Raw genomic sequence first — 13426 nt, forward strand, 5'->3', positions numbered from 1 at the left:
ACCTCTCTAACTGCACATTGAATCTGGCTCTATAAGTACATATTCTGGTGTGATTCTAGCTGCACCCAAACTTGAGACTTGATACATTTCTTGCACTTTCTCCCTGCACTTATTTTCTGTTCCTCAGTCAAGTATGGCATGTGCCTCCTTAACCAGTTTATCACCTGTTCTGCTACTGCTGGATGTGCATTCTAGGACTCCTCATCTTCACATTTCTAAATATTCGACAATTTATCAGGTGTTTCCTTGCCTTGTTTGCTGTCCCCAAATGAATTTTACCAACATACAAATTAGGGGTATGAGCCTTCACTGCCCATTTCATCAAATCGTGGCTAATCTGATTATAATCTCAACTCTGCTCCTGTTCCGTACTGCAGAGTAACTGGACCAACTTGACCACTGTCCCTTAACTGAAAGTTTAGTTTTGTGATTCATAAGATATAGGAGCAGAATTAGGCCATTAGGTCCATCGAGTTTGCTCCACCACTGTTTGCTGTCGTTTGTGTATAACCCCCTTCTCCCTGTAACTCTTAACCCCCTCACCAACCAAGAACCTGTCAATCTCTGCCTTAAATACACCCAATGACTTGGCCTCCACAGCCCTCTGTGACAACGACTTCCACAGATTCACCGCCCTCTGGCTGAAGAAATTCCTCCTCACCTCAGTTCTAAGGGATGTCCCTTTATTCTGAGGCTGTGCCCTTGGATCCTAGACTCTTCTAATAATGGAAACATCCTCTCCACATCCACTCTATCCAATAGGTTCCAATAAGATCCCTCCCCATCCTTCTGAACTCCGAGTACAGGCCCAGAGATATCAAATGCTCCTCGTATGTTAAGCCCGTCATTCCTGGGATTCATCTGTGAGGTTTATGTAATGCTTTGTACACTGGTGATTGACTTTCATCCCTTTGGTTGTCAAGTCGAGTTTATCATGTGCACAGGTACAACGAAACGCTTGCTTGCAGCAGTTGTATCAAGAACCTCAGCCTTATCAATATTTGAACAGAGAATTCCAAAGACTCGTGACTCTGATGGAGAAGATTTTGCTTCCCCTCTTTGCCTGATTCCTTGTTTTTAAACGGTGGTCTCCTGGTTCAAGATTCTCCCACAAGAGGAACCCTCCTCTCCACACCCACCGCGTTAAGATCCCTCACGGCCCGCTCAAGTGGGCAGAAAATTTATCAAATAGAGTTAAAGTCAGATCTGTGGAGTGAGACGCACAGTCGAGAAACGGTGAGTTGCAGGTGCAGCAAGCGTTTGGGAAAGCCATCTATATGTTTCAAAAACATACAGCCATTAACTATTCAAACCTTGACAATGAGGGGAATGTGGGGAGAATAAAATATGTGATTAACATGGGATTAGTGCAAATGGATGGCGATGGTTGGTGTGGACTCTGTGGGACGAAGGGCCTGGTTCTGTGCTTTATCTCTCCAACTCCTAACAATGTTATTTCTATTGTAATTGAATAACACTTTAAATCAAGTCCCCTCTCCATTATATCCCAATGGATATAAGGCAAAGCTGTCCAACCTCTTGATGCAAGACAATCTGCCAATTCCAGGTTTCAGTCGAGTAAACTTTTTCCAAAATGCTTCCACACTTTGACAACCTTTGTTACATAAGGAGACCAATACTTAACACCAGATGTAGTCTCACCACTGCCCTACATAACTGAAGCATACTGCTTCTGCTTTTGTATTCAATTCCAATAGCAGTAAGCAATAACATCATTTGCTTTCCAAATTACCTTCTGTAGCTGTATGCTCACCTTTTGTGAATTTTGCACCTCACCCCAGTTCCCTGGCTTGACTTCCACTAACCAATTTTTATGGCCATTGATACCTTCCTGTTCTCTTCCAGCTTTCCTCCCCACTATTGGCCAAGTGGACAACATTGATATTCTAAAAGTCAACCAAGGCTCCTACATTTAAATCTAAATCATTAAGCATGGGATCCATGCCTTTCAACTTTTTTGACCAGCCTGCTTTTGAGATCTTGGTGAGGGCCCCATTGAAGTTCACCTTTACTACATTGAATGCATTAACTGAATTTTTGAGGAGGTAACAAGGTCAAAGAGCTCATCCAGATGCTAGATGAAAAGCAAAAGACAAAAAATGCTGGAAATACTCAGCAAGTAGATGTGTGAAGAGAAACAGTTAATACTTCAGGTCAATAACCCTTCATCGGAATGGTGAGTACAGTTAGTTCCAGGATTGGAACAGGGCTGAATATTTAATATGTCATTAGATTCTGACTGGAAAAAGAATGCTGGAGATAATTAGCAAGTCAGGCAACAAAGGTGCAGAAATATAAATAAGTCACCATTGTTTGGGGATCTGGACATTGCTGGCAAGGCCAGTGTTCATTGCCCGACCAGAGTTGTCTTTAAGAAACTGATGGTGAGCCACTATCTTGAATCATTGCAGTCATTCTGGTGAAGGTGGTGCCGTAGATCAGGGAGTTCCAGGATTTATATCCTGGACCCAGTGATGATGAGGGGACTGGGACATATGTACAAGTCAGGAATGATGTGCAAGTTGGAAGGAACCTGCAGGTGGTGGTGCTCCTATGTGGCTGTTGCCCTTCTCTTGCCTGGTGGTGGAGGTCATGGTTTGGGAGGTCCTGTCAGGGTAGCCAGGGTGAGTAACTCCATGCATTTGGTAGATAGTGTACACTGCAGCCACTGTGTGCCAGTGATGTGGCAAATATCTTTAAGATAATTGATGGGGTGCCAATCAGGTGGGCTTTGTCCTGGTTTGGGTTGATGAAAGGTCATTGACCTGAAACTTTACCTGGTTTTCTTTCTCCACAGATGCTGCCTGAACCACTTTGTTTTCACTCGGACACTGGGCACGTGTTAATGGTTCAACCATGCTCCAATTTAATGACAAAATAGGAGCAGCAAACGGTCATACAGTCCCTGACTCTACTTTCCTGCCTGTTACTCATAAGCTTCCACTTCCTTCGAGACCAAAGATTTATTTTGGCCTTGAAAGTATTCAGTGAGTCTCCATAGCTGCCTGGGGCAGATTCAATGATTCACACCTTTATCTACATCAAGGGTGACACCTCCTGGATCTAGATTCCCTCTCTCATCAAATCCTTGTTAAGCTCCTTTGGAATTTCAGCAAGCTTAATCGACGTGAACACGAGAAAAGGAGGAGTAGGCCACTTGGCTCCTCAAGCCTGCTTCGACATCCAATATGATCATGGCTGATCTCTGCTGGCCTCAACTCAGTTCCTTGAGCTACGTGGAATGGAATGAACGACAAGTCAGTGCCCTGCTTAAAACAAATTAGTGACATAACCAGAGATATAACTGCTATGGACGTGCAATGTGCTATCATGTGAACTTGGTTAGAGAAACGACATCAAACATGAAGGACGTTCAAGCTTCCAAATTCCTGATGTGGCATTGACTGGAAGCTGCGAGCAAGGTTCACGGAGAGCTGGCGTTCTCTCCCTTTGCCTTCTCCTCACCTGAAGTACACACAACTTTCTCCACCAGGCAACAGCTGGGCAGCAGGAGCCCCTCCGCTCTACATCCTGACTGGTTTTAAACTGGAAAGAGTGCAGAAATGATTTACAGGAATGTTGCCAGGACTTGAGGTACTGAGTTATCGGGAGAGATTGGACAGGCTAAGATTCTAATCCTCAGTGGAGGAGACAGAGGTGATCTTATAAAGGTGTATAAAACCATGAGGGGCATAGATGAGGTGAATGCACACAGTCTTTTTCCCAGGGTTGGGGAATCAAGAACTAGAAGGCACAGGTTTAAGGTGAGAGGGGAAAAATTTAATAGGAACTTGAGGGGCAACTTTTTTTAAAACACACAAAGTGTGGCATGCATGTAGAACGAGCTGCCAGAGGGAATGGTTGAGGCAGGTACAAAAACAACTTTTAAAAGACAGTTGGACAGGTACATGGATAGGGAAGGTTTAGCAGGATATGGGCCAAACTCGTGCAAATGGGACTGGCTTGGACAGGGCATCTTGGTCGGCACAGACCAGTCAGACTGAAGGGCCTGTTTCTGTGCTGTATGAATCTATGATTCCAGCGTAGCAGTATTACAGGCTATTCGACTGCAGTGCATCGCCAAACCCCAATCTTGCACTTGTTCGCTGCCTCAATGTGCAATATCCAACAGGAGAGCACCAAACAGCAATCAGAAGCAGCAACCCACTCGTTCACTCCCTCCCCAGTGACACCAAAGCCAACCGCACTCTCCTAACCTGCCAGTCCAGCAGATTTAACCAGACTCAGGAAAAGAGGAAGAACTCGACCAAAGTGGCAGTCCGTGTTTGGATCTGACTTTTTAAAAGAGACTAGTACTTCTGTTCTGTAACAATCTCATTTTTTATTTATACAATATTCTCAACAACAGGCAGATAATTACAATATTAGCACGGCTGAAGGAGCACAGTGGCATTACCATAATCTGACCACAGGTACCCCAGTAATTAGAGGCACATCGTCACTTCAACTCCCGGGGATCACAATAAAATTCACTTAGGCAACCATCCATCTGCCCTGCCCTGCCCTGCCCTGCCCTGCCCTGCCCCACACATTCAGTAGAGGTACCACAGTTTCTATAGTAGCCCATTCATGTCTGTCGAAGAACAAGGGGGACTATTTAAGAATTAAAGATAAAACATGGAATACACAATCCATCTCCCATTTCCTGGTAACTCATGACCTAACGTTGGTGTGCTCCTCGCTTCAACTGTGCTAATACTGTTTTATAGTTTCTTTTCCTTCAGGTTAGAGGTGCAGAAACACTAGGGCGGGCCCCTCAACTGCAAATATAAACAACCCAAATAAATTAGTTGTTTTACAAAACAATTTGTCCAATTTTCTTGAGGCTTATTTTTTTTTAATTAAAAAATGTTTCTTTTTAAATGATGTGATTCTGTAATTTCACAAGAGGGGCTTCTTTGCCTCTTTCTAAATGAGTATTTCGTTATCTAGTATTTAAAATGGCCAGCAAAACCCCAATTATCAATATATATATACTTCCTGGGTGCGTGAAACCCAGTCTATCCCCTCCCTGCCCCAACGCCCCAGTACATACACACACGCACACACACACACCTCATTCAACAGAACAGACACACTTGCAAACCCATTCAGAACCAAATGACACCAAACAATAGTTAGACAAGGGCTTGTTCCAGCAGTACTGGAAATGTGGATACACTTGTCACACTGAATCATTTATATGCCCTCCTCTTGCAATTATACTACATACAAGATTCAGCCTCAAGTTAAATTTTAAGCCTCGCCCCCAATGTAACACTGCCGGTCAAGGCACAAAGCAAGTCACACCGACAAGACAACTGTTCTACCCTGGACCTGGCGGATCTAACAGTGCAGAAACTAAATCCAAAGCGCAGTGGTACATGGGGGTCAGATGTGTCTACTCGGCTGTGAGGGGTGGGGAGCACGAGGGGGAGGGCATATCAGGGCTGCAATGTGATAGGAGAGTGGCCCGAGTTAATCCTATGTCCGTAACATGATTTGGCAGCAGACTGGGAGACGGCGGTGGGTGGAAGGTGGGTATCAATGAATAGTTCTGGAGTTAAAACAGCAGAGGGCTCACGATTTCCCCCAAATCGAGGGGCGAGGAGGGTATTACCAGTTTCCTGACTAGCTCCAAACTTACAGTGTGGGTCAGAAATCAGAAACACTTCCTGTTGGAAAAATAAATTAAAGAAATAACAAAATTAAGGGCAGTCAGGATGATCGTCACATTTGTCTTATTTCCCTGCTGTGGGCGAAGCTAGTTTATGGGAGCAGCTTGACGCGGTTGCAAATTATACGAATAACGTGCATTCATGGGGGTGGGGAAAGGGAGGAATAATTGTTAGGGAGCCCAAGCAAGTCTTCCAAGCCTCTGTGCCTTGCGCATCGTGGTCACAAGTGGAACTGGGAGAGGAAACGAGAGCAGCGGAGGGCTACAGGAAGGTGGACACGTGCGATTAGGCAGTCCCGTGACAAAGAATGGATCAACCTTTTCTGTTTCCCTCCCCAAGAGCCAACACTTAACTTTACAACAGTAATTGCAGTGGATGAAAGAATTCCACCCCGGTGCCTCAAGGGACCAGCTACAGTGTCAGGAGCATGACTAAAAGTAAATACATTTACATAAAGAGAAACACGTTCCAAGGACAGTGGTCACAGGTTCAATCCCCATCTCTTACCTAATTAAAACGTGCAAATGAGAAAACATTGACTCTCGTCTGCTTTCCTTCAAGGTTGAACTATATATATATAATTTTTAAAAAGAGTAACGAATAGCATAGACATCAACAGGACAGACAGGTCCTCTCTAATACACTGCCCTCTCTCAATCACTGAGTGTGTAATATCATTTATTTCTGGTTAAAAGACAGTGCAACCATATAGAATTCACTGACCTAGAAAAGGAACATCATGCACAAAAAAAATGGAGGGGGTGGGGAGTTCAGGGACTGGGATGGGATGTGCGGGAGGAGAGAAAACAAAATATTAACAGAAATGAGAAAGGAAATGAGAAAGCTTGCCAATGGCTCCTATCTTATATACAGTAATTGGGAGATACAGTATACAGTTTTTAAAAGTGTTTTTTTTTTACTTTCCAAGAATATTCTGCCACCCCACCCACCCCCCACTTCTGCATTTCATTAAAAGTGTCCCAAGTTTCTTGCATCTAATTCAGGATCATCAGGCACTGCCACAATGAGATAAACCCAGGAACGTCAGATGGACTTCTAAAGTTTTCGTCGTTTAAAAAAAATGTCTTCACACTTATTAAAATGAAAAATAAAACAAGGAGGTGCTCAAAATTATTGAATTCTGGTAACTCATAAAAACTGTCTCTCGTTCCGGTTTACGTCTGCGCTGAGACTTTCCCGTGTTTTTCTAACTTCCCGGCCTCCTTCCCGTTGCTCTGGAGACTGCCGTCCTCTGGTCTCTTGCTGTGCCTCCGGGCGTACTTGTACTTCTCCACGTATGCTTTCACCAGGTTGGCAACTTTAACGGGGTTGATTTCGCCGCTTTTACTGTGGCAGATCTGGAGGGGGGGAGAAACGGTGCAGTGAGTCATTGGGGGGGTTGGGTTGACGAGTGATGTCACGAGGGGGAGTAGTGCAGAGAGGCAAATCACACAATAAACCCCTAGCCCCCCCCGGACAGAGCCCCCCGCCTTCTCTGTGTCATTTAGCATCCACTTCTAGGCAATTCTCTTAACCCCATCGCTACAGTCGCTTCTCACTGATGCTGTCACATTGCTTTGTAAAATCACAAGAAAGTTACATCACAGAGAAGGCCATTTGGCCCGTCAAGTCCATGCCTGCTCTATCTAAGAGCACTCCCCACTCTCCTTTTAGATATTTAACACTCTCCCTGTTGAATGCTACAGTTACATGTACAGTTACATGCAGGCACAGTAGTGTAGAGGGCAGGCACGGTAGTGTAGTGGTTAGCGTAATGCTATTACAGCACCAGCGACCCAGGTTCAATTCCGGCCACTGTCTGTAAGGAGCTTGCACGTTCCCCCTGTATCTGCATGGGTTTCCTCCGGGTGCTCCGGTTTCCTCCCACATTCCAAAGGCGTACGGGCTAGGAAGTTGTGGGCAGAAGCGTGGCGACACTTGTGGGCTGCCCCCCAGAACACTTCATGCAAGAAAAGATGCATTTCACTGTGTGTTTCGATGTACATGTGACTAATAAAGATATCTTATGTACATCCACAGGTACCCCTATTCATTCATAGGATACAAATATTTACTGCCCATCCCTAATTGGCTCTGGAGAAGGTGGCGATGGTCTTACCTTCTGCAGACCACGTGGGGGAGCAGGGCACTCCACGATTTTGATCAGGAACAGCAATGTAACTCCAAGCAAAGACACTGTGGTGCCGGGGTTGCCATTTACCTGTTGCCCTCACACAACTGCCTCAGCCCATCAAGCCAAAACATGCATCTCTGCCAGAGCCAGACAGCCAGTCCCATTCCCCAGCTCTTCTCTGCCAGCCCTGCTATACCTTTCTCCCTCAAGTGAACCATTCAATTCCCTTTTGAAATTACTGAGTGAACACCATTCTACCTCTTCTCCTGGCAGTGAAACACGACCGCCTGCTGTATGGAAAGGTTTTGCCTCACGTCACCACTCAGCAGAAGGACTGGGAGGTGCTGTGGTGTGTTGCCTTTTGTAGATGGTGCACACAGCAGCCTTGGCGCATTAGTGGTGGAGGGAATGAATGTACAAGGGGGTGAATGGGATGCCAAACAGTGGGCTGCTTTGTCCCAGATAGTGAGGAACATCTTTTTGTTACTGTACCTATCCAGGCATGTGGGCAGCATTCCATCGCACTCCCGACATGCGCTGTGGATGATGGAGAGGGGAGTCAGGAGGTAAGATAAGATTTCTTTATTAGTCACATGTACATCAAAACACACAGTGAAATGCATCTTTTGCATGGAGTGTTCTTGGGGCAGCCTGCAAGTGTCGCCACGCTTCCGACGCCACCATAGCATACTCACAACTTCCTAACCTGTACGTCTTTTGGAATGTGAGAGGAAACCGGAGCACCCGGAGGAAACCCACACAGACACGGGGAGAACGTACGAACTCCTTACAGACAGTGGCCGGAATCGAACCCGGGTCACTGGCGCTGTAATAGTGTTACGCTAACCGCTACACTACGTTAACTGCCAATACCAAGTCTCTGACCACGTATAACTGACTCACTGCTCCTCCTCCCTTTGTATCAACCATTCATTTCTGCTTTAATCTCATCTCAGCCAACAGGGAAACACATATATTAGAGTTTGAAGACTTCTCTGTGCTGTCCAGCTTCCAATGGTGGTGGAGGGGGAGGACAAGGGGAAAGACTCGGGAGTACTCTGGACACACATTAATCTTAAGACATCAGCTCAAATTGCCACCAGCAATGAAGGAGACCAGCAACTCACCCGAGTATTACCCAACCCAGGGTATATGTTCATGTTGCTGAGTAAGTCCTGAAGCACACTCCCCAACAGCGCAGTTGTTTGACACAGACTGCGGCAGTTCAAGAAGCTAGCTCACCACTAACTACTCGAGGACAAATGGGGATGAGGATTACATGGTGGCTTTATCAGCAAGTTCATAAACTCCGGAAAATAAAGAATGTCCTCCCCACACACAAATTGCAAGGAAGGACAGAATCAAGAATTGCGCGCTCTAGATGCTTTTCACGTGGACTTAATTCTATGCTAAGACTGTGCAGTCACACTTGTGACCAAGTTTCCAATTCTCTTGCCTCCATCTCAGCTTGGGGAAGACAGGTGGTGTTGCTTGGATAAGGGCAGCTCTAATAACGTTCGAGGATAAAGCAGCCGGCGTGATTGGCACCCTATTTTCCACTAAACATTCACTCCCTCCACCTTGCCTCTGAGGGCTACAGTGTGTGCCACTTACATGATACAGCAACTCGCCAACTCTTTCAAAACACCCTAATCGGTAACCTCTACCCTCCAGCAGGACCGAGGGATCAGACGCATGGGACGACCCCATCTGCAGGACCCCTCCTAAGTTGTACACCATCCTGACTTCACTGTAGCTGGTGTGAAGTCTGAACCCATCGTGGAAACACTCTTACTGCTTGGACTGCAATCATTTATGAGCACTAAATGCCAGTGACACCCACCATGGGTGAACTGAGGAATAACTCTCACGGGTTTCAGCTCAGCTTCAGTGTGTTTTATATTTGTTGTACTGATTATAGGAGTGGCTTTGGGGCTCTGGAGCCCCTATGTTACACTGCAGTGAGGAAGGGATAAACCCATTAAAGGGTTTCAAGTACCACTCCCATCCACTGCTTACATGTTGTTCTCAGTCTCAGGCTTGGATGTGCTCCCATGTGGGATTACACACACAGGTCTTGAATACAGACAACATTTTGTTAGCTGGGACAACAGAGGTGCATTTTAACTGCTATCACTTACCCAAGGCTAGCGAAGTGGAGGGAAGATACAATGATTCACAGAGTCAGAATCATAGAGAGATACAACATGAAAATAGGACCTTCGGCCCATTGAGTCTATACCGACCATCAAGCACCACTTTTTACACTATCCTACCCTAACCCATTTTATCCCAGTAACCCCCCCCCCCCCCCCAGATTCTACCACTTGCGTACACACTAGGGGCAATTTACAGTGGCCAATTAACCAACCAACCCGCATGTCTTGGGATATGGGAGGAAACCCTTGTGGTGGCAGGTAAAACATGCAGTCTCCATATAGACAGCACCCGAGGCCAGGATTGAACCTGGGTCGTTGGAGCTACGAGATGGTGGCTCTACCAGCAGTGCTACTGTGCTGCCCTTTCCGGGAAAGAGTGTGTGAGGAGTGAAAGAACCTGCTGATACAGCCTTAAGAGTCAAATAAACTACTGAGCGACTGCATGTGGCCTAACTGAATAAAATGTGGCGGTCGTGGAGTTCACGGTGTGGATCTCAGCATCTTCACGAGAGGAAGGGGGTGCACAGAGAGGAAGATAAGAGGGATGAAAGGAAGTGGTATCCAACAAAGCAACTGTTTCAATTCTAGTATTGGAGTCGAGGAGAATAAAGGGAGGGTGAATAACACCGGCTGCAACAATGCTCCACAAACGAACTGCAAGGAATGGAAGTGCTTACCTTATGTACAGCTTTGCGGAGGATGTCCTTGTAATCATCCTTGTTGATCTCTTTCCTCTGATAGAAGGGTTTGATGGCCAGCTTCACCTCCTCCACTGCTCGCTCCTGTGTGTGCAGCTTCTTCAAGTACTGTGAGTGGAGGAGTGACAGAGTCAGTCCCCGTCCACTGAGTGCATTCGGGATGGGGAGCTGATAGACTTACAGGCGCACCAAGGGTGGCAGGGTGATGCAAGTGAGCAAGGAGATGGAGATGAAGTCGGGGATTAGCCCTGATACTGAACCAAAGACCACATGTGCTGCCACATTTTATGCATTTTTGGGTGGACAGTGCCTGGAAATGCATTGCAGATCACATAGACACAAGAGATTCTGCAGCTGCTGGAATCTGGAGCAACACACACAAAATACTGGAGGAACTCAGCAGGTCAGGCAGCATCTAAACAGTCGATGTTTCGGGTCGAGACCCTCCATCAGGACTCAACTATTGAGATCACATAGTTCCCTTAGAGGAGTAAGGTCACAGAGGATCTTTATGAAATTGGCTGCAACTCTCACGTTGCTCTGCCAATATCTGCAGGAGTAACCAGCTTGAGTGTACGGGGTTGGACAAAGGAATAGGACGAGTGACAATGATCCTTCATCTCCCTTGTGTCCAAAATACAGGAAGAGCCTCTTCCAGAGCAAGGTGGTTTAGCAATGACTTAAAAACTTTCACCTGCTTTCAAACCCCTCCAATAAGTCACCTCTCCTATCTTCTCCTGCCCTAAACCTCTCCGGTCTTATCCTATACCCTTTAATTATGGCCTCCTGAATATAACCATTAGGCTCAGGAACTCTCCCTGGGAACCTCTCTATCTCAGAGTCAGGTATATTATCACTATCTTATATGACATGGAATTGGTTGTTTTGCAGCAGCAGTACAGTGGAATGACAAAATTACTATAAATTACAAATAAATAGTGCAAACAAAAAATGGAACGATGAGGTAGTGTTCGTGGGTTTGTGGACCATTCAGAAATCTGATGAGGGGACGAAGCTCTTGCTCCCTTAAAGACACGTTTTAAAACCTACCTCCCTAAAACAGAGCTTGCAGTCACCTGCCCTAATATCTCATTGGATAACAGTTGTGGGAAGTTACTTGGTGACAGTTTTTACTGCTTTAAAGGTCGGGCAAGTATAAATAGAAGTTATAGTTGAGCCGAGGACGATTTGCTGGAGGTCACTCGAGATCCTTACCCGGTCACTGTCCATATTGGCATCGGAACTGGTGGTCCCCTCCATCTTGGCCGTCTCGGCGCTGTCCAACATGCTGTAGAGCTTCCCGGAGGTGGTGGCTGGGGGCTGACTGGCAGATCCCGACAACGTGGGTGGCCCTGCCGAGGTGCCCAACATCGACAAGGAGCCCTGGCGGGGAAACTTGTGTGTGGGCTGGCTGGCAGGGAGGTGGCCAGAGAGGCTGGTCGGCACTTGTGAGGCGGGGGGCTTCGCCTGGCTGAGAATCTGTGGAGCAATCGATTAGTTACCCAGTTGCTCATTTCGTAGTGAAATAGTGCAGGAGGAGGCTATGTGGCCCACCAAGCCCATTCTAGCTCGTTGAAAACCTAACGAGTTAGTCCCAATGCTATGCTCTTTCTTACAACACAGCAAATTCGACATTTTAAATACAGAACTACAATTCCCTGATACTCTGTGAAATTTCTTGTACGATGCTTTTAGTTTGTTCCCATCTGTGGCTCCATTTGTATCACCGGTGAATAGAGGGGTTTGTGGCAACCAAAAATATGGTAGGGAGTGGATGGAGATTCACCTGGAGTACTGTGACTAGTTCCATTCACCTCTTTGGAATTGGTCTTGGAGGAAATGCACTGCAGATTTTTTTGACCGATTAATATAACTCAACAGGTGAAACTACAATGAGATATTACACAAACTGGTAAATTCCCTGGAATTTAGATATGGGGGAGGGATAGGGAAAAAGGAAGGAAGCCCAAGGTAAAACTTCTTTCACGTCCCCCTAAGTGCTTTAGTCATTGAAGTATTGGCACGACTGGAATATAGTAAAAACAAGTTGTTGATGGCAAGCTCTGGCAAAGCGCAATACCACATTATTTGTTTCAGAGAGGCTGTGGTGTAAAATATTGGTCACAGTTCTGTACGGAGAACTCCCCTTCTCTTCATCCATTAGAAGTCATGAGTCCCTTTAATAATTATTAGAGAGAGTTCGTCACCCCAAAAAAAAAACAGAAGCTCGGAACTTCCCTGGAATGTCAGCCTGAATTTTTGTGGTTAGCTCTGGGGAGCAGGGTCTGATCCCAAAGGCACCTGAGGTGAGTGTGGCTCAGAACCATAGCTAACATTAAAAGGGGTTTCAAAGTCAATACCAATGTGAGAGAAATAGCCAACTTTGCCCTAGTTTGGAGGTAGTAGCTGTTCTAACTAAACAGCAGGAAGAATTTCGAGGCAAAATCAGGTGGTGTTTTGGATACAGTACCTGAGTGATTGCTTGAAAAGAGTCCTGGGCCTTTGCTCGGTTGGCTTCCTCCATCTTGAACAGCAGTGCAGTAACTTAAAATTGAAACATAAACGAAAAACCCCAAATTACATTCAAACGTAAGAAACACCCATTGCAGCAGTCAACAACCTGTGGGCTTACTGATACACGCGGTGGCTGCAGCAACATCTAAGTTGAGGCAGAGTGGAGGCTTTGGGATATCAGTGCTGATACTGAGCTGACTCATTGACCTCTCTGTCAAATCA

General features: G+C 46.0%; 1 protein-coding gene across 4 annotated transcripts in view; it reads right to left on the reverse strand.

Annotated features, from left to right (window-relative positions):
* Positions 1–5061: 5061 nt before the first annotated feature.
* Positions 5062–13426, reverse strand: part of scaf1 (SR-related CTD-associated factor 1) — a 35387-nt gene continuing 27022 nt past the window's right edge. For all 4 annotated transcript variants that reach the window (XM_052043172.1, XM_052043175.1, XM_052043173.1 and 1 more), the window contains 4 exons: positions 13161–13234; positions 11906–12169; positions 10670–10798; positions 5062–7057 (listed from right to left, as the gene is read on the reverse strand). In XM_052043172.1, coding sequence (XP_051899132.1) covers positions 6875–7057; positions 10670–10798; positions 11906–12169; positions 13161–13234 — 650 coding nt within the window. In that variant the 3' untranslated portion in view covers positions 5062–6874. The remainder of the gene's footprint in view (positions 7058–10669; positions 10799–11905; positions 12170–13160; positions 13235–13426) is intronic.

This window comes from Pristis pectinata, chromosome 33, assembly GCF_009764475.1.
Source record: "Pristis pectinata isolate sPriPec2 chromosome 33, sPriPec2.1.pri, whole genome shotgun sequence".
In the NCBI taxonomy this organism is placed as follows: domain Eukaryota; kingdom Metazoa; phylum Chordata; class Chondrichthyes; order Rhinopristiformes; family Pristidae; genus Pristis; species Pristis pectinata.